The 22,790-nt window shown below is 38.6% G+C and overlaps 1 protein-coding gene across 2 annotated transcripts in view; it reads left to right on the forward strand.

Annotated features, from left to right (window-relative positions):
- The window catches only part of LOC110018164 (CTP synthase 1-like), a 54,713-nt gene that overhangs the window by 18,179 nt on the left and 13,744 nt on the right, over positions 1–22,790 (forward strand). For both annotated transcript variants that reach the window (XM_020715377.1, XM_020715378.1), the window contains exons 12-18: positions 16,264–16,353; positions 16,435–16,473; positions 16,592–16,819; positions 16,897–16,982; positions 17,077–17,125; positions 17,648–17,727; positions 17,816–17,909. In XM_020715377.1, the coding sequence (XP_020571036.1) occupies positions 16,264–16,353; positions 16,435–16,473; positions 16,592–16,819; positions 16,897–16,982; positions 17,077–17,125; positions 17,648–17,727; positions 17,816–17,909 (666 nt within the window). The remainder of the gene's footprint in view (positions 1–16,263; positions 16,354–16,434; positions 16,474–16,591; positions 16,820–16,896; positions 16,983–17,076; positions 17,126–17,647; positions 17,728–17,815; positions 17,910–22,790) is intronic.

Here is a 22,790-nt window from a genome sequence, read left to right on the forward strand (position 1 = left end):
AGTTGCTGCAGGTTTGGCGGCAATTAGCGATGCTCTCCCTCTTGTCGCAGCAGTAGTGGGTGCAGTTCTGAATGTTGAAAATGTGGAACCTATCATTTCTTCTGTTCCGGAATCTGAGCCACAGCCTCCTCAGTTATCTTCTGATGAACATATTGGGGTGTTTGTTCCCCCATTTGATATCTCTCATCCTTCCACTTCTATGCCTACTTCTCCAACGCCTCTTTGGCTTCCTTGGCTCTTGAATCTGAATGGCATATTCAAAAATATAGTAGGAAAAAAGGACGAAGGAAATACGAACTACCAAATATGTTACAATCAAATAATTTGGATGTCACTTATCATTCGGAGGGCGAGCACTTGCACCTTCCCCCTAGGATGACTAAGAGGGAATGTGCCATCGGCCAACATATGTTGTATTGTGCGGAGATGTCGCGGCTCTAATTTCGACGACATTGATTTACATGATTTCCTCATTGAGATAATCTGGCAAATTGTAATCCTCGTTTCCAACGTCTAGTCCTCGTTCTTTTGTCGATTTTGAAATCTTGGCTTTGAGCTTCTTTAGTTTATCATCGACTATTTTCTCTTTAATCAGCTTAAGATCGGTAGGTTTTTCTTGATCATCATTCCTTTCTGCAACGGGCTTTGAAGCAATGACAATAACGACAGCTAAAGCATCGAACTCATGATTCATCTCGTAGAATTACCCAATGGTCTTCTCAAGGCGTACTAGTGCGACAACCTTAGGTATCCTCACTTTTCTCTTTGATATTGATGTCTTAAGACGAAGTGTCTCTGCGGGGACATTAGTATGCCGAAGAGAAGTGCAGTCCCTAAGGTGCGGACCAAGTACAACGATAAACATCTATCCCCATTTTCTTTCTTCGGGAATTCCTAATACTCAACGGCAGATGGTACTCTCTGGCCCTGACATGACTTGACTGGTTACATTCCTAATACAACCCTAATGGAAAACAACAGTATCAACACGGTTCCCCAAATGGAATTTAGCAGGAATAAATGTTGGTGATACTTCTACTAACCTCTGTAACTGACGTGCGGGTCTGTCTTTTCTCAAAATTTCATTCTTCATCTTTGGTAATACTGCGCAACCCAACTGCTTAAGCAACTCAACAATAGAACGTCCTTGTGGGCTAATTTCTCAAACCCGGTACGGACTCGGGTAATGGGGGTAGGCCTCCCCCTCTCCTCACCATGACCATGAGATGGTGGTAAAGCGACAACAATCCTATAGAATTTCTTGTCTCCAATAGTGTCTGATAACGAGTGAAACCTGCTCCCTTGGAGTAGAAGTGAAGTTTCAAGTACTCTAAGTTCCTCCGGCTGAGGAATCTCCTTAACGGAAGCTAACTTCGCGGTCTGGGCCCAGGCATCGGTAATGTGTTCATGTTCCTCATGGTCTAGATTACTATACTTTCGTTGGCATGCCTCGCTTATTTCTTTCTTTAGTGGGCACGATCAACTCTTTTTCGATTTCAGGACCGTCTGTTTGATCATTCTTAAACAGAGGGGTTCAGAAATCTTTAAGGTCTTGTGTTAGGTCGGACCCCAATAGGTGTGTTGGTGAGAGAGGTTCACCTATGCGGGGTGCGCTGTGAAGTCAGCCTCGCACTGGGTTCTGAATTTCACTTTCACTTTTGTCTTTTGAGTTTGATTTGTTATTTGCAAGTTAGATCGAATTTGCGCCTTAACTTTTTTTTTAAAATTTAAAAAATTAAACAAAATCCGTTAGATCACCAATAAATGTTAAATTTGGAAAATATACCCCGAAATTCAAAAATAAGAAATATATACACAGTTTACAGAATGATCTTCGTTTATTTTTTGTGCTTGCACTAGAATTATGAGGTATAGACCGTTGCTAACCCTTGGAACTTTTTTTGCAACAACTACAATGTTGTCCCCAACTTTGACCTCCTGCTGCAACTTGCCCACCAGCCGAGAGGCCCGCAACGTGGGACCCATGATTAAATTCGGGTCCTAGTTTGAGGAGTTTGAAGTAGTACTCGGCAATGCCCCATTCGTCATCTTGAAGGTTACTGCCCCAGATGTTCACGTGCCATTCACTAGATTCGATTTGAACTGTTGTCAGGATTTCCCTTCTTGCAAGAAGGTGAAAGTTGTTGCTGCCCCAGCACCCGCCAAGTCTGCCATTCCAGCACTTGTCAGATGTGCTGCTCTTGTGCCAAGGAGAGCCGTCACACCCACCGCTACTGGGCTTGCTATTATCGCGCTTGTCGTCCTGTCCACCAAATGGAAGGAGGCTGCTCGAAGAAGACTCAATTGATGTGTTTGCCGCCCCATCATCAATGTTTGAAATTGGTTCTAGTTCAAGAGTTGCGTCGCTGACCAAATCTCAGAAGAGAAACCACAGTCGTAAGATTTTGAGGGCCGTCAGAGCCTAGAATGCAAAGTTAGCTTCCGTTAAGGAGATTTCTTAGCCGGAGGAACTTGGAGTACTTGAGTCCGTACCGTGTTTAAAAAATTAGCCCTACTTGTCATTTACAGAGGTTAGTGGAAGTATCATCGCCCGTATTCCTGCCAGGTTCCGTCTGGGGAATCGTGTCGATACTGTTGCCACTGTTATATATGTTATTACTGTTGTCCCGAGACCTACAGAACGTAGAGCAGTCCAGTCTCGTTTGGGCCTGTTAGTACCGTCTGTCGTCGTGTATGAGGAATTTCTGATTAAGGATTATGTGAAAAGATCATTTATCGATGTACCTGGTCAGCACCATAGGAAACACACTTCTCTTCGGCATGCCGATGTCCCCGCCGAGACACTTCGTCTCAAGGCATCAACATCAAAGAGAAAGTGTGGATACCTAAGGTTGTCGCACCAATATGCCCCGAGAAGCCCGTGGGGCAGTTCTACGAGATGGATCATGAGTCCAATGCTCCAACTGTCGTTATTGTCGTTGCTTCAGAGTCCATTGTAGAAAGGAATGATGGTCAAGAAAAGGCTACCGATCTTAAGCTGATTAAAGAGAAAGCAGTCGATGAAAAAGTAAGGAAGCTCAGAGCAGATGACGTCTCCGAAAGTGAACCAACCTGAGATCGTGCACATTACAGATGAGAGGAAAGAAGTCGCTTCTACCAACGGGGATGAGCCACAAAAGAAGGATTCAATTCAGAGTTTGATATCGGAAAATGACATCAAGCAATTAGTCGAGCAGCAAGTAAGGGAGGCCTTAGCCCAATCTAAAGAAGGTGCATCAGTTTGAAAGGGTAGATCCTACTCGGAGGATTTCGATGTCGTATTATACCCAAGTGTTTTGTGCCACCGAATTTGCAACGCTGGGGGTAACGAAGCATTAATTTTCCTCCAGTTCGTGAGTAGTCTCTTATGGATCGTATTTGATTGGTAGGCAGAGTTACCCAATGGATCGGTTAAGACTTTTGCCAAATTGGAGAACTTATTCGTGAAGAGATTCGTCGGAGCTCAGCACCATGTCACCATAAGAGACCTCGTGGTAGAGCGACAGAAGCCTAACAAGATCTTGGTGGACTACATTTTGAGATGTGGAAACCTCAACATTATGTGTGAACCACAACTTCAAGAGCAACATGCAATCGAGATTCTATTTAAGAGCATCCATTGTCGATAGCCTTAATGCTTAAGGGACTTACGATTAAATCATTTAAGTTACTCAACAAAGCCTGTAGTTTACAAGAAGAGGTTAAGCACATGGAGTTCTTGGAAAAGGCTGAAAAGTCCAGATCAGCTAAAACGTTCGAGAAGAAGTCCCGGACAATGATAACGATCGACAAGGGCAAGTAGTCAATGAGGATTCAGGTCGAGCGGTCTCATCAGGTGTCCCAGCAGTCATCACAGCATGGTCAGTCTCAGTACAAGCATGGTCAGCAGTACAGTCAACCTGGCCAGCAGTCGTTTCAGTAGAGACCGTACAGGATAGATGGAAGGCAGGGTTTGTCGATGGCAGACCGGTTGAACAGAGTGTACTCCTTCAAAGATGAAGCTGTAGCGAAGATGTTCCGGAACTTGATGAAAACATCCGAGTTCAAATTACATGAGTCAAAGAAGCCAGAGGAGGTTGACAAGAAGTATCACCCCAACTACTGCTCTTACTACAGATTACTTAGACTTGCGATAGAGGGTTATTTTAGTTTCAAGGATTAACTCAAGAGAAATTTCAAAAATAAAAATATAACAATTCCGAAAGAATATTTAAAAAAACCTAAAAAGGGTTATATAAATATGATTTCTGCCTAGCCAATTATTCCAATAGATACATATGCAGATAGGGGTGGATGGAGCATAGTTTGGAGTAAATCTTCTAAGTAGATAATGGATCAGCTAATGATCTGCAGCCTACCAAGCTGATGCTTGAGATTACGTCAGAAGAGCCACCACAACGGAAGGAGATCGTGGACGATCAAAGAACTGATAGCGCGCAGGGTGTTGCGATTTGGCTACGTTTTGATTATCTCTAACGTTGCTGACCACAACAAATCTAACCTCGACTTCGATTCTCAAAATGATCCTTAAATTATACTAAAATTCAATGAATACGCTAACGAAAACGACGAAAATGTGAGAATACCGGTTATGAATCTGACATGACGTCAGGGAACACCGATCGCCACCAACTTGGATTTTTCCGACGTAGAACTTAAAAGAGTTCACAGAAGTGAATCTGAGAAGTGAGAAAGTGTTTGCCCAGAGAATGACTGTAATGGAAAAAGGTAAACAAATAAATACTTGTGAAGAGCTGCCTCTGCCAATGGAAGAAACACATGCTTAGGAGGAAATCAGAAGCTCAAATAAAGTGGATTGTAACGTACTAGATAATCTTAGGAAGTTGTCAGCCAAGTTAAGCATTTACGACACTCTGATCCTGCCAAAGAAGATGAGAGAAACATTGATCAAGGCTTTACTTGAGCCAGAAATTTGCTTAGCGTAGTTAGCTAGCATATCTTCGGATAAAGTTTGTTTTTTAAAAGAACAACCTGGGGTAACTTTCACCGATGAAGACTTACTACTTGGTCATGCCGACTACAATCGACCACTCTACGTTTCCTTCAACATCAATAGATTTTTACTTTCAAGAGTTTTGGTAGATTCAATGGGGTCGCTTAACTTAATCAGACTACGGACGTTACTACATTTGGACATCGATGCTCATGAACTTAGCGCCAATAGAATGATGTTAAGAGGGTTTAATAAAAAAGGAGAAAGCGCTTGGATCGATTACACTACTCATGAAGGTTGGTCAGCTAGTAACGATTACTAATTTCGATATTATCGACGCAAAAACCTCATTCAACACTTTGCTTGGTCGACCATGGATTTAACGACGCAAAAACCACTAATTTCCATATTATCAACAGATTTTTACCTTTTAGAGTTTTGGTAGATTGTGGCATCATTCAACTTAATGAGACTACGGACGTTACTATATTTGGACACCGATGCTCAAGAACTTCCTGTCGATAGAATGATGTTAGGAGGGTTTAATCAAAAAGGAGAAAGAGCACTTGGATCGATTACGCTACTTATGAACGTTGGTGAGCTAGTAACAACAACTAATTTCCATAATATCGACGTAGAAATTCTATTTAACGCTTTGCTTCTTCGATCGTGGATTCACGAGCATAATATGGTCTCGTCGTCGCTGCACCAGTGCATCAAGTATTACAAAGAAAGACAAGAGCACTGCATTAAGGGAGACCTACAATCGTTCTCAATATATGAAGTTGGCATTCACGAAGAATGCCAGAACAACTTACCAATGAACTATGACTAGGATTTTTTATGACCTCATCCACAACCAGGTGGGGTACTATGTGGATGACTTGGTTATCAAAAACAAACAACGATTAAACCACCTGTATGATTTAAGGATTGTCTTTGAACGATTACAGTAATGTAATCTTAAAATGAATAACTTAAAGTGCGCCTTTGGTGTTACCTCCAGAAAATTTTTAGAATAAGTCTGTCATCGGAAAATCAAAATTGAACCAGAAAAGATTAAAACTATCATTAAATGCCACCTCCCAGAGCTTTGAAATAACTACGATATTTTCATGGCAAATTGACATACCTAAAACGTATTATATATAATCTGTTAGGAAAGTTCAGCCCTTTTTCACTGTACTCCAAAAGAATGTCAAATCTATCGGGGAGAGCCATGCCAACGGGCTTTCAAAAAAATTAAACAATACTTAATGACACCTCCTATTTTGACAACCCCTATTTCAGAAAGACCTTTTATACTTTATACCGCGGCTTTAAACGGCTCTCTCAGAGCCCTGTTAGCTCAGGTCAATGATGCGGGTAAGGAAAACACACTGTACTACTTGAGTCGACGTCTAATGTCGGCGGAGGTAAAATATCCTTTCATTAAGAAGCATTGTCTAGCTTTGATTTTTGCCGCCCAGAAGTTTAGGCACTATATGCTGTCTCATAAGGTCAACTTGATTTCGAAAGTTAATCCATTGCAATATTTGATGACCTGTCATACGCTTTTCGGGAGGTTAGCAAGGTGGTCAAAAATCTTATTGTAATTTGATATAACCTTCATGCCCCTTCGATCTATCAAAGGGTAGATTTTGGCAAACTTCCTTGCAGCGCACCCACTACCCCTTCGATCTATCAAATGACGACTTACCCAATGAACAGGTAATGCAAGTGGAATCGTCCGGTGCTCGACGATAAGAGATGTACTTCGATGGAGCTTCTTCAGTCAGAAAAGACAAATGATCACAAACAGTTATACCGGACAAACCGCGGATTGGTCTAATTTTTGTCATAACGAATCAGACAATGTTGAGATTCTTGTACCACCTAACAGAGCCGTGCACGAAAAATGAAGAATAATATGAAGCTTTGATCACCATATTAGAATTGGCGATATCAATGGACATAACAGACGTTGCCATCTACGATGACTCATAACTCGTGATTCAACAAGCACCCGAGCAGTACAAGATTCTGAAGCCGAGACTTGCGAAGTATCGACAAGAGACGAAGTTATTAGAGTAGATTCCCAGTGTAACACTATACAGAATTTCTCGAGGAGACAATGACCATGCGAACGCTTTAGCCAAGGTTGCTAAGGAGTTGGCGTGCCCACTAGATGAGACATCTCCATCAACATCACATTGCTAGGACGCCAGGTTCTGTCACAAATCAACATGGATAACTTGCACAAATTTGGAAGGAAAGAGATGGCAACGACAGTAACTGAGGATACCAAAGATTTGCGCAAACCATTAATAGAAAATTTGCAAATAGGGAAGCTACCATATGATAAGTTATTGACATATTAGATAACGAGAAGAGCTCTTTCATATGCCTTGATAGAGAATGTCCTCTATAGAAGGTCCTTCGATCAGGTGTGGCTGAGATGTCTGAGCGGAACAGAAGCGCATAATATTGTCAAAGAAGTGCATGTCGGGTTGTGTGGTGCTCATCAGTCAAAACCAAAGATGAAGTTGAAAATCAAGATTATGATATTATTAGCCGACAATGATGACAAATTGTATGGAAACTGCTAAGCTATGTCATCAATGTCAAGTAGATGGAGTTGTCTTACACCAACTTTTGAATGTACTCCACCTGAAGGTCGCGTCATGGTCATTCGAGTGTTGGGATACGGATATTGTAGGACCTATAGACCCTCCATCTTCGAAAGGGCACAGATTTATTTTTGAATGTACTCCACCTGAAGGTCGCGTCATGGCCATTCGAGTGTTGGGATACGGATATTGTAGGACTTATAGACCCTCCATCTTCGAAAGGGCACAGATTTATTTTGGAAGCTATGACTTATATAAGTGGGCAGAGGCAGTGCTGTTACTAGGAGTTACAACGCAACACGTTCTTCAGTTCTTCAGAAATCATATCGTCTACCGTTTTGGTGTGCAGTGCAGGATTATTTCAGATAATGGTTCAGCCTTCAGGAGCATGAAGATCAACAACTTCGTCAGACGACACGGGGTAGATTAGAGGTACTCTACGATTTACTATCTCAGAATGGCCTAGCATAAGCTTTCAACAAAACCCTTGTGCAAATTTTAAAGAAAATATTGGACGATAACAAAAGAGGATGGCATGAAAAGTTGTTAGAGGCTTTGTGGGCATATAAGACAATGGTCAGGACTCCAACGCAGTCTACAACACATGCGCTCATGTACGGGTTCGAGGCAATACTTCCATTATAGGTTCGGTTGCATTCTCTCAGAGTCATCGTGGCCAACCATATTACAGCAGAAAACAACACCAAGCTCTTACTTGCGGCAAAAACGGTTAATAGTGCAGTAGAACTTGGAACTCTACCAAGCAAAAATGATTCTAGCCCACGACAAGTTGGTCCGTCCAAGTACGTTCAAAGTTGGTGACCTCATCCTTATTCTAAGAAGACCTATTCTTGCACATCGCAAAATAGGTGGAAAGTTTGAGCCGAATTAGGAGGAACCGTTCGTGCTAGGGGTTTTACCAGTTAGTGGATTCTCAGGGCGAAAGACTCATGTTATTGATCAATGGACGATATTTAATGAAGTACTACACAACTTGACGTTTCGCAAGATGAATTCTGAGAACAATACTTGTTCCGAGAATAGCTATATGGCCAGTGTCTGTGAATGGGTCTCAACAATTTTGTAATAAAATTTGATGAAATAAAATTTACACATCAGAATTACTCATACGAATCTCAAATTTTGCAGATTATAACTAGATAAATAAAATGAACATAACTTAAATCCACTTAATGATAAGCTGCAATTGTTCTTGTTCGTTTGGAATTTCAACACGTTGATGTTTTTCCTATCTTCTCTCACAGGGAAATGTCAGGTCGGAGGTTGATTTTTGCTTTTAAAGACAGCTTGAATCTCACATTAAACGAAGAGAGGGTGTCACGAGGTGGTGTTGTGAACTTTGACCTTAATTATGGACAAGTCAATGTGGATTACGAAGGCCCCCTGATGAATATAATCAATCATAGAGAGGTGGAAGGGTTAAAGTCAGTAATGAGAATCAGCATAAAAGAGGAATCGTCGTTAAAGAGGAAGAAGTCAGAGAGAGCTCCAGATACATAGGACACGGGGGAGAGGGTCAGTCACATACAGTTTATGGTCATGACGCTGACAGTGGACTTAGTCAATGCTACCTCAAAGAGAGAGTCCCAGATGCACTATTGAGACGGACAAAGCACAGGAATGTCAATCGCCATAAACACAGGGCTTTAGATTGACTAGAGAGAAGGCGTGCTATAAAAACAACTACGAAGCTCACTCTAATTTCTGAGGAGGAAACTCACGATCAGACTTTGGAAGAACCTTCCGCCAGTGCCCCAGTTGCAGAGGACGAGCCTGAGATCCTCATAGAGCCTGCGTCATTACGGAGTCCATTTGACGAGCTTTGCGCAAGATGTCTGATATGTAATGCAAATATACCTAGGTAAACATCGTCGGCAGGAACATTCACAGAGTGGCCAAAATGTAATGTTTACTTGGAGTGTTATGGAACTTTTGAAGAGTATACAACAGTCTCGGTGATGTTCAAAAGCTAGAAGCACCCATATGTAGAGTCGTACATACTGAGTTCGTCGAGCCACGAAGACCACCACGAATTAGTTTTAGAGACGAGCCAAAGGTGCAGCCCCGACAATTATAGGTCATCCCCAGATTTGAGCAGAAGATATGCATAGTCCGAAAGCAAGAGTTTGAGCACTGTGTTGAGATCCAGGGAAAGTTTGTTAGTATCCTAGAGAGACTTGAGTTGCATAACAAAGTATTTTCTGAAAGCAATGAAAGGAAAATGTTGGATTGCGTGTTTGACTTAAGGGACATAGATCGAGCCGGATTGCTAAAGAGGAAGACATATTCAGAGCCGCAAAAGTAGAATCTGCATCCAGTGTGGTTGTTGCTATAATTTCGTAAAAGACGAAAACCCCCCAAAAATCCTGAGACCTGATGAAGTAGATCTCGTGTTTTCTATAAGAAATAAAATGATTAAGAGAATGATGACATAGCATGTTCTGACAGTATATTGCATCCTAAGCAGTTGTATCATCAACATTGCATTTACGAAGAGGAAGATTGTATCCCGCCGCACATCGATCATCACGATTTTCTAAGATCGTTTTGTACCGTGTCATTTATGCCCGCCGCACATCGATCATCATGATTTTCTAAGATCGTTTTGTACCGTGTCATTTATGAGCAAGAGTAATATTTTATTCGGAGAAGAAATATAAATTGTCAGCCCTGGGGAATTTCGATGACTTGTGGAGATTCCTCTGCAGTAGGATCAATCCTAATTTTGAAAGGAAATTGAGCAGATCTGGCGGAACATTGCATCCCAAGAGTTCCATGAAGAAGAGTTTATGTTACATTACGAAAGATGAATGATAGCAAGGTGTCGTACAGATATTGGCCAGACCCTTGGAGGGACTCCGACCCCTTAAGCTGTAACAAAGAAATTATGGCAAAATAATGACATTGATAGCAAACTGTCATAGCCTGTGTTGTCTGCATCTTCGTTTTCGATGACATTGATTTGATTTCTATGAATTCATCATCGAAATAATCTGACAAATCGTAATCCTCGTCGTCAACATCTAGTCCTCGTTCTTTTCCTAATTCTAAAATCTCGGCTCTGAGCTTCCTTACTTTATCATCAACTACTTTCTCTTTAATCAGCTCGGTAGGCTTTTCTTGACCATATTTTCTTTCTGCAATGGACTTTGAAGCAATGACAGTAACGACTGTTGGAGCATCAGACTTATGATCAATCTTGTGGAATTGCCCCATGGGCTTCTCAGGTCGTACTAGTGCCGCAACCTTAGGTATCCACACTTTTCTCTTTGATGATGATGCCTTGAGACGAAGTGTCTCGGCGAGGACATTGGTATGCCAAAAAGAAGTGCGCTCCCTATGGTGCGAACCAAGTACAACCGTAAACGGTCTCTTCCCATTATCCTTCTTCGAGAATTCCTCATACACGACGGCAGACGATACTCTTGGGCCCAGACGAGACTTGACCGGTCTACCTCTTGTAGGCCTCGAGACAATGGTAGTAGCATTTATAACAGTGGCAACAGTATCGACATGGTTCCCCAGAAGGAATCTGGCAGAATACAAGCTGGTGATACTTCTACTAACCTCTGTAACTGACGAGCAGGTTTGTCTTTCCTCAAAATCTCATTCTTCTTCTTTGGTGATACTGCGCAACCCATCCGCTTAAGCAACTTAGCAACAAAACATCCTTCCTTGTCGGCTAATTTCTCAAACATGGTACGGACTCAGGTGATGGGAGTAGATCTCTCCCTCACCTCACCATGACCATGAGGTGGTGGTAAAGCGACAGCAATCCTATGGAGGCTCTTGTCTCCAATAGTGTCTTGACACGAATATGCCGCACTCCTCTATAGAGGGATGCTTATGTGTTTTGTGTTGTTTCTTCTTTATTTTTACAGAGTCGTCATTGTATGTTTGTATTGTTTTGTCGTCGTTGTAACCACTTGAATTCAATAATAAATATTTGTCGTTTGGTCGTGATTTAAGTTAACTCCGGTGTCATATGATACCAGAGTTAGCCTGACCCGTCATATCCAAGAGTTTCCTAGCAACTGCCGTAAACTTTAAAAAAAATTTCTTTGTTACTAACCATCAAAATGCGAAATAAATATATCCGTGATAGGGTTGGTGTAGCTCCTATGACGGACAAAATTAGAGAAAGTCGTCTTAAATGGTTTGGTCACATTAAGCGTCGACCATCTTATGATTCGATTAAGAGAGTAGATGTTTTAGATTCGACTTGTGTTAAGATAGACGGAGGTAGACTTAAGAAGACTTGGGCTTATTGTATAAAAAGTGATCTTAATTTATTAGAACTAATTAAAAATATGACACTAAATAGGACGCAATGAAGAAAATGGATTGATGTAGTGGGATTAAGGCTTTGTTGTTGTTGTTGTTTGTTACTAACCATCAAATCATTGTCATATTTTGACCTAACCTTAATTTTTCTTTGTTGATTTTCAAAATCAACTACTTCAAATTAATTTTTCAACACCTTCAATTAGTTTAATGCTTCCTCTTTCACCTTTCAATCCTAAACCCTAGTCATCCCACCGAGGGGATATATGCTCAAGTCTACCGGAGAAGCGATACAATAAGAGATGTGTCGATTCTAGCGGAGATTGGCAGATGTTGAGGATGATACCCAGAAAGGACTTACCCTCGTTGGTTATAGGGAAAGCCGAAGAGAAGAAAGAGGCGAGAACTTCAACCCCTTAGGAAAGATTTCTGTGATAAAGAAGAATGGTCACAATACTTGAAAATCTTATATAAGAAGTTGTTGAAAAGAGGAGGTCACATATGGAGGACGGGAGAATCTGAAGATGAAGCGGGAGATACAACACCAGTTTCTACCAGCTTACTACAAACAAAAACTTCCGATTCTAGCTTCATAATGGAAGAGACCACATCACCGAGCGACCACTGCATCTTACAGACGGTTCAATCTCAAGATCTTACAGTCAGAGTACATCCAGGAGATCACCCAAGATGATCCCGTCAAAGGAAAAATTGATTTAAAGTGGAGAACATGTGAAACCAACCTGCATCTCTAAATTTGTCACATGTGAAACCAATTTGCCTATATGATGAAGCGGGAGATATAACACCAGTTTCTATCTGCTTACTACAAACAAAAACTTCTGACTCTAGTTTCAGAAGGGGAGAGTCCACTCCATCTTACATCCAAGGTTCAAACTCAAGATCTTATAGTTAGAGTACATCCAGGAGATCACCGAAGATGACACTGTCAAAGGAAAAACTGATTTAAAGTGAAGAACATGTGAAACCAATCTGCATCTCTAAATTTGTCTCAACCAATAAATGTTGCAAGTGTCACATATTTGTGCATGCTAAATCTGCTGCATAACCAGGGGGTGATCTATTTCACTTAGAAGAGCATTCTTGAAAAATTGGATATGCACAATAGACTCTAAAGAAGGTGAAGACACAAAGGAGGAGGACCGGCTTCCAATTGAAGAGAAACTCCTTCCGCGTCATTCTCTTGAGATTGAATGAATATAAGTTCTTTTAATGTCTTATAATAATTTTTTTATTAAGCACAAATAGTATATTTTTTTGTTTCTTAATATTTTTTTATTATTGTTGGGTTTACGCTCAACGCCATGGGGTTTACACCTTGCCCCGTAATGGTTAAAACACCTTGCCCAATGCCCACGTCTTTTAAAACATTGGTCATCACTATTAGTTTTGTAATCAAAATCTCTATTTTTTTAGTTGCATACAGATGTGTCCATTTACTCACTTTTAAATTTAAAAAAAACAATTGTACCTTTATTTAAAAAAAATTACTGATATTATCTGCCTATATTTATTATTTGTTGCTTCTATTTGCTTAGCATAATGTTTCTTTAAAAAAAATTAATTATTTATATTGATACAACAACAACAACAATTTTAATTATTTATATTGATATTAACAAAAAATTCTCTTAAAAATTTAATAGATAAATAGTTATTTGAAAAGAAAAAGAGGTGGAAATTCATATTGGTAATCTTTTGATTATCTTTGTGCTTTCTTTTTTATCGAAAGCTATGACTTAATGATAAAGGTAGAGTACGAAGAGTTTATTAGCTCAAATGATCATATTAGTCAAAAACTTGTAATTCTCTCAAGCAATTATTGGTATCTTTTCACGAAAATTTACTTTAAAATGATTTGTGGAGCATCCAAATTTGCTAGCTTATAGTGTGCAAAAAAAAATTAGAGCATATTACCTTTATTATTATCTACTTAAGTCTCAAGAATAAGAAGTTAAAAGTTAAGGAGATGGGGATTTACTTATTGGTGTAGATCTCAAATATTGAAGGAGAAAAGAAAAAAAAATTAACTCATTTTGGTAAATATAATAGTGCGCATAATAAAACAAGTTAAAAATATGATAATTAAATAAAATAAAAAATGCGGAGCATTTCTATTGTGTGCTTAAGAAATAAAGAAATAAAAAAGATTTTTTGATCATGTTAATTATAGTTATTGATTTTGTTTGATTTCTTCTACAATAATGATTATCATTTCATGGTCATAATGAATGATCTAAATCAACTAATTAAAAAAATTTATTTGAAGCTACTTTTTTTTCTGGCGAGTCATAATGAAGAAGTCAATTAAGTTACATTTAAAAATGTTACCACAAAATTATAATTTATTTCAACAAATGTTCAAAAGAACTTTGTTATGATATAGTTGTTGACACTTTAACTTATGACAACTATTTTGCAACTAGCCGGTGACACCCGCAAGAGCTCACATTTTTATACTTTAATTAGTCTTTATGAAAATGTATGTATTCGTATTTAAAGTGCTCGAGATTATAAAAGATGAAGAGATGCATGATCAACAATCAGTTGAAGTGATTTAAAATGCTTGAAATTGATATTTTAATTATAAATGAATTATCATAGTCTTTACAAAAAAAAAAGATCAAGGCATTTTGAATGTAATGAAATTGGTGCAAGTATCAAATCGTTGATTGTAAATGATGAAGGAGAGTGAATTGAGATTAAAAGTGTATTGCTTTTGCAATTTTTTTAAAATTTATGTTTCAGATATATACTTTAAGGTTCATCGACGATTAGTAGGAAGAGGTGAAAAAATCATAAATTTGTTTTATTATTATGCTGAGTTGTTCTATATTGTCATTGTCATACAATTTCAAGAGTTGAGTAACCATTTCTCTGAAATACTGATTTACTTTTTTGCTTAGCGTATAAAAATCCAAGTGATTCATTTTTTTTTCCTTTAGTTATGAAAAACTAATTTGTTTTATAGAGTTATATTATAATAATTTTTTGAAGTAGAGTTTGTGACTCGATTATCAGCTATCAACTTATATCATTGACATGCACACAAGTAATGATTTTTCATCTTAAATGACATTGTTGATCTTACTAAATAGTTTGTTAAAATTAAAGAGTGTGTTTATTTTACTAACTTTACAAGTTGCTATTGTTACAGTTGAGAGAATATTTTCTACATTGAAAATTATCAAAAATCGATTGCGTAGTTGAATGAGGGGATTAATGACTCAATTATATACTCAATGAATGTCTTATATCGTACATTGAGAAAAAAAATTGATTTGTTTCCCAATGAACCTATTATACAATATTATCGAACAATGCAAAATAGATTGAAAAGTATATAATTATTGGTCATTGTTCAATTCATTAATGACAATGAAATGCAAGGTTTTAATTTTTTTGAATCATATGTTATTCTTTTTTCTTAATTAATTTATTACTTTAATAAATTTGGCCTCTAAAAAAAAAAGGGTTAGTTCCTGCATCTGTCTTAGTGACACTTGATGAAACCATCCCCCACACATTCCGGTGAAATCTCTAAATAACATAATCTTTAGAACTGTGAATTTCCTTAATATGGATGAGAATTAAAATTAAGCTGATGCAAAAAAGGAAATAAACAAAAACAGCAAAAACATAAGTAAAAACAGTAATAATCTCAAAGCAATATATGATCTGTCATTCCATTTATAAGCTACAATGCAGGTATAATGTACAAGAAATAAAACAAAAAATAATTTCCTAATTTTGACTATGGAGTAAAGTTAGCTACAATAATTAAAATTGAATTGAATTTAAAAAAAAAAACTATCTACCTTCGGCTGTGAAAGCTGCTGTGGGTGAAGCAGCTGTGGATGAAGCACTAAAGGGCGAAACGTCTATGGGTGAAGCGCTGCGGGAAAAATCTGTGAGGCTATTGGAAAAGCAGCTTCTAGCAAAGCACTGCTAGCAAAGCACTGCAAGCAAAGTTTGTGAGGTGCGGCTAAATCTAGCGAAGCACTGCAAGCAAAGTTTGTGAGGTGCGGCTAAAGGCTGCAGGGAAGCGGCTGCGGCCAAAGAGCTATGAGAGAAATCTGCGAGGTGCGGTCTGGTGCAGTGGGAGAATATGACTAAATTGCCCACCCCTCTTAATTAAAGTCTGAAAATCAGGATGGCCAATTGCTGCCCACCCTAAGTAAAGCGTGGGTTTGTCCCTGCATATAACTTCATTTTGTTTCTATTGTGGCAATAGGTACTATGTATGTTTTACTGACTAATTGCGTATGATCCAGCGTACGTGTAACTTTGTGGTTCATATTGGTCTCATGTATTCTTTTTAAGCAATCGAAGCACGTTTAATTTTTAATTTGACTCTCGTGAACATATCTGTAGGCTCTGTTGCATGCTTCTGTTGCCTGTCATAGGAAACTTATAGTAGATTGGGTGCCTGCCTCTGACCTGGAAGAAACAACTGCAGAAAAGGTTTGCTAATTGATCTTTTTTATCCATTTGGTGTCACTTTTTAAATACTTATGCTAAATAGTTGCTATTGTTTTTGTTCAGGCTCCTGAAGTTCATGAAAAAGCATGGAACCTTCTCAAGGTTAGTGACAAATTTCAAATATTTTGTCTCAATTACCTTAAGCCTGATTTTACTTTTCCTCTTGGCTGCATATTATCATACTTTAGAATTTCTTAATCTGAATAGATTTCCAACTTAGTGTGCAGACGGTATACTAGTTCCTGGAGGTTTTGGGGATAGAGGTGTGGAAGGAAAAATTATTGCTGCGAAGTATGCTCGGGAAAACAATATTCCATTCCTAGGCATCTGCCTTGGTATGCAGATTGCTGTGATTGAGTTTTCTCGCTCTGTCATGAATTTGAGAGATGCTAATAGTACAGAGTTTGATCCTAACACAAAGAACCCGTGTGTTATATTTATGCCAGAGGTATAAGTAGTTTGATTATTGTTCTTCGTATTAATTAATATTTTTTCCCCCTTTCAATTGTGTTTGGTCTAGTGCAGGTTTCAACAATACAAGTGGGTGTCACGATGAGGCTTGGGTCTAGGAGGACTTTCTTCCAGGTTAAAGACTGCAAATCTGCCAAACTGTGAGAGCCTTGAATCCGTTCGACTTGTGCATTATCAATAAATTTGCTTGTCCTTTATTTCTATATATTCTACAACATTTTTTTTAATTAACAGATATGGGAATGTAAATTTTGTTGATGAAAGGCACAGGCATAGATATGAGGTTTGTTTCATTATTATTATTATTATTTTCTTTTTTTTTTGGTGTGTGTGTGTGAGAGTGTGTTGAAGTTCCTATACTTTTTTCAGTCTGTTTTTGTTGGGATATCATGGTGATGGGCAATGTGTTTGAGGCAATCTATTGAATTTGTCTTATGATATCTAGTGCTATTACTTATGTTAATTCTCGATGTGCTTTTAGTTGTTGCATAATTTGAGGTTTTTGCTTTAAGAAGAGCAAGATCTATTGGTGTTAAAGTTGGTAAACCACCCTTGTTATTGCTGATTCATGCCTCTCTTTATAAGGTAAAAGAACTATTTAGCAGCTGAGGAAGGCATGGAAACATTTTGTGCCTAACTGATGCCTGCTACATGGATCCAGCCTCCTATATGGTTCTCCCTAGTATATTGGATTCAAAAAATCATGAGCAGAGCATTGTAATCTCAAAATGCCCATAAGAGCTTTATTGGAACTTTTGTACGGCAACCTGCTTTGATCAAGCAATTAATTGATTTTAAATTGCAGGTCAATCCTGACATGGTTATGCAACTTGAAAGGTCTGGCCTTGCTTTTGTTGGCAAGGACAAAAGTGGAGACGAATGGAGGTCTTCCAGCACCCCCCGAATTTACATTTAAATTTTGAAGTTTCTCAGGCTGTTTCTGTTATAATAACTCAGATAAAAAAAATTTCAGATACTGGAGCTTCCTTCCCATCCTTTCTATGTCGGCGTCCAGTTCCATCCAGAATTCAAGTCAAGGCCTGGAAAACCTTCTGCACTTTTTTTAGGTAACTCTTATTTGTATTTTATGTAGTCAAGCGTTGTCTTATGTCACGTTTTCTTGCATGTTTGAATGAGAAAATATCAGTTCTTAAAATATTTAGGAGATACTGACTTGAAAATTGCTTTATAACACACTGTTCTTGTGACTTTCCTCGGTCCTTTTCGAAGTTTTCAGGAACATCTGGTCTAACATATCATTTTATTTTATTTTGATTTCTATTTGATGTTATTCTCATAGTTATCGTGGTTGCATGTAAACATTGGAATTGATTTTTTTTTATTGTCTGCTTTGTTCTTTTGCTTGTTAGCATTCTCAAACCATGCTATTAGTGAAACATGCAAGCATTGTATATGGTAATCACTTAGCACGTGCTGTTTATTTATGTCTCGTGTTCTCTTTCTTTCTTCTGTCTCCTGCTGATTGGTTTTTTGTAGCCTATCATAAAATAAATCCAGCACAGAGAATAGTTTCCCGGTATAATTTATTAGCTTGTAATTTCTATCTGGAATTTACAATGTAGTCTTTGATAATATATCTCACGATATGAATCTCATTATTTGCACCACATAGTATATAATTAATGGCAAAGCTTAATTGCTCTTTTTGATTTCCATGGCAATTCTTGCTCAATTTGATTTCCAAAGCTTAATTGCTCTAATAAGCTGAATCCAGGTTCAGTTAAATCTTTGAACCTGAGCACCTGACTGCTTTTCATTGACTGCCTTGCACTGGATTCTTTAACTACTATTGGCTTGATTTTGGTAGAAATTATCACATTGCTTAAAAATAGATGATCAATAATTTATCACAAAAGTTAGAACAAATCACTATAAATGTTAGATTATGGTATAAATATATCATCCAAAAGCATCTGGAGTGTTAGAAGTTTAGATAGACCCTCCTATATTGACAGGACTTTGAGATCGTGGAACAAGCATCATGAACAATAACATGAGAGATAGAGAAATGGATTTTGCACGTACACATTTCTATAATAAAAAGGAAAATAACAATGAAATAATAACAGATAATAAATAACTAAATGATGATAGATGAATAAATAACAAAATAATAACATATAATAAATAACTGAATAATAATAGATGAATAAATAAACAATATGAAAAAGGAACAATATATATATTTTTTTAAAAAGCCCAAGGGCTAATATATTAAAGAAAACATATACAGATATGTTGTATGAGTGAGCCAAAAAAATAGGCACCCAACTCACACGGTACACAACACAAAAAAATCAAAAAAGGTACATATAAAAATAAAAAAAACCCAAAACCACCAGGGCGCGGAAAAAGTGAGGGTCATCCCAATTTAGTCCTGCCCCTGCCTCTAGTTCGTGTAAGGTATCCAGCTAACAAATTGGTATGGTGCGTATCATTACCTGAAGTAACCAAAGTATCATCCATAAGATTCCTGAGCTCAAGTAGATCTTTATTCTTCTTCTTCGTCCTGAAAATGTAAACTTGTCGTTCCTCTTTCGAAGAATCAGTCTGATGAGGTAGTAGAGCTGTAGCAGAAGGAATACCAACCGTGATACCTGTAATAGGTTCTAGTATATGTAAAGTATGAGTTGCATCTACACTGGATACTTCCTGAAGATGGAGAGCTGTGAGGTTCTTCTGATTATCAATCCGAACGCTATCCTTTGTAGATAATAATCCTTTAGTATTTTTTTCTATGGGGTTTGAAGGTGCCGCAGTAACAGTAACAGTGTCAGGGGGGAGGGGGGTCCACAGGGGCAACAGACACCTCCTGTCTGATAGTATCCTCCCCAGGTGGAACTAAAATGTCCAGAGCAGTGGGGTTAGCTTATTCACTTAAACCTTAGATTTCAAATTAGGATGTAGCTTGTGGCATTTATCAAGGGTATGCCCAAACATCTTATAGTTGGTACAATATGGAGGTCTGTGTTCTATGACGATTGGTTGTCAATATCCATTATGAGTTGTGCCCAGCCAAACTTCAGTAACATCAGGTAAAGTAAATATCTATTTCCACAAGTATTTTGGCCACCGAGGGTCTGGTTAGGTTTAGATTGAAAGTGAGTAGATCTATCTTCATAGGGTCCCCAAGGATGACCCCAATAGAGTAGAGAACTTGATGATGAAAAAAGTGCAGCCTGAGACCACGTAGACTAAACCATACTGGTACAGTGGAAGGTTCTTGATTTGGGTCGAAATCAAGGGACCACTTGAGTAATTTCTTTGATTTGCCTATGATATTAAGATATTTCTTAGAGAAAATCTGGGTGTAGTCTTCAACCAGGATTAGTTGAATAAACACGTCCCCCATCCATGAGTCTCACTTTCCACTTGCATACTAGTTTAAGATTATCAACACTCTTTTTGATAACTTACATAGGTGAGTGCCCTCACTGAATTGAATTTTCCGTCATAGTTGAAATTTCTAAGTCAAAGAAAATGATTGTTGATTTCCCACCTTTCCTACTTCTCTTCTTAATAAAAGGGCAATCATTTGTATTATCGCGACAATCCTTATAGCTTGAGGGGAAAATAAGTGTTGACTTCACCTGAGAGTTACTCACAATGTGGGCAAAGAAGGCTTTGTCCGATTCAATCAAAGAAGAATTGAGCGTCATCAGAACAGGGAGATTTGTCGGCATTCACCTGCTGCGAGGTCCCCGACACACAGACGAAACGAAGCTGGAGAATCTGTCGGGCAAAGCGCAATGTTAAAACAGAAAACGAGCTGCAACAGAATCTGCGACAGATTACTGCGAAGTCCCGATATGCAGTTGTTGAAGTCGAAACAGGAGGATGCGAACGTGCGAAGCAGACGACAGAGAAGCGCTGAAGAAAGCCGCACATTCGACGCAGACACAGATGCGAATGTACGAAGCAAATGACGCACGTTCGCGAGACGCAGAAAGATTGTGAGCCGCAGTCAACTTCGAAGCAGACGACGCGAGTCGATGACGACGGAGAAGACACGACGACGGAGAAGACACAACTAAGATCTGATGCAAAAAATTGTAATAATTTCTAGGGTTCGCAATGAGTCGAAACTGCAACAGAGCCGATAGCGGAAGACAGCGAGGAGAAGACGCAGCTAAAATCTGATGCGAAACACTGTAATAATTTCTAGGGTTCGCCATGAGTCAAAACCCTAACAGAGCCGATAACGGGAGACATAGCGAGGAGAAGACGCAGCTAAGATTTGATGCGAAACGCTGTAATAATTTCTAGGGTTCGCCATGAGTCAAAACTCTAACAGAGCCGATAACGGGAGACATAGCGAGGAGAAGACGCAGCTAAGATCTGATGCGAAACGCCGTAATAATTGTTAGGGTTCGCCGATAGCGAGAGAAGATGACGCCATCAGAATATAGCACTCAGATTGTTACATGAAGGAACTATATATATTTATATATATATATAGACACCTAAATCGCCATCTTTCCCTCCTTCGTTTAAGTGGACGGAGGACATCAAGAAACCTGTTAGGAAGAATGAGAAGTCTGCCATATTTTTTTACAGAAGCTGAAGGTATTTAACTTGCTTCCTCCTGTCGTCTGAATTTGGTTGGGAAATTTCTATATGGTCATCCCAAAATGGAGCTCATTCACAAAGAATTTGAACTTATGCATCTTGTTGGAGAGTAGAAAATTAGACTATTAGATGGGAGGCACATTCTTATTCAAATTAGTAATGAAGATGATTACATGTGCTTATTTGCTAAAAGGATAATATGGATTGATAACAGAGCAATGAAGATTCTGAAATGGTCTGCGAATTTTGACCCACAGACGGAATCACCAACCATTGGTTTGGATTCGTCTTTTTGGTCTGAAATTTCAATATTTTTCTCAAAAAGCATTGTACTCTATTGCCTTAGCTTATGGAAGCCACTCAAGACGGACATTCTTTTTAATCTTTTCTGTCCATATGAATCCAGATTACTTGTTGGAAGAGACATCATTACACCCGCTTCTAAGAAAATCTGGTTGGGCACACAACACCAAGGATATTGGCAGAAGGTAGAGATTGAGTATTTTCCTCCGTATTGTTCAAACTGTTGTATGTTCGGACACTCCAGTTCTCAATAATATCGTCTACACCCCCACCTCAGACCAAAAAAGCAAACTGTTCCGCTAGAGGCTGTGATTCCATCTCCTCCGGATCTGCTCCAAGTTTTTGACACTATTGATCATCAGAAGGATACCTCGGAAGACGTCACTTTCCCCGTAGACAATATGTCAACCATTCAGTCCCCACTTGTAGCTTCCTCATCTTTGGAACCTCCTATCGTGGGGGAAAGAGAGATTCTCCAGACTCCGCCTGCCTTAAACCCTATCACCGATAATACAGGTGAAAATACTTCTAATGTTTCACTACTATCTCATCAAGTCCAGAAAGATGGTAGTATTACTCAGGCTCATGGGGATTATTATGTGCAACGATCTACAACTGTCCGACCACCTTTGGAATCTACTGATCAAATGAGTCAATCATCGGATGAGGAATGACAGGTCTACACATCCAGGAGGAAGAAGAAAAATGAAAATCTACTTGAGCTCAAGAATTTGATGGATGATTCTTTGGTTACTACGGGCAATGGTACTCATCTTACTAATTTGTTAGTCAGCTCACTTCCACAAACTAGAGGTAGGAGGACTAAAGTGGGACATCCCTAGCATTTTTTTGTCTTTTTGTGGATTTTGGTTTTTTTTCTTTATGTATCTTTGTTTTATTTGAGTTTTGTGTGTGTTGTTTTGTATGAGTTAGACTTCTTTTAGGCTCTCTCATGCAACATTTCTTTATCTTTTCCGTATTAATATGTTTGCCCTTGGGCTTTTATAATGTGTGTGTGTGTGTGTCTATATATATATATATATATATATATATAT

This window comes from Phalaenopsis equestris, unplaced genomic scaffold (assembly GCF_001263595.1).
Source record: "Phalaenopsis equestris unplaced genomic scaffold, ASM126359v1 Scaffold000004, whole genome shotgun sequence".
Taxonomy (NCBI): domain Eukaryota; kingdom Viridiplantae; phylum Streptophyta; class Magnoliopsida; order Asparagales; family Orchidaceae; genus Phalaenopsis; species Phalaenopsis equestris.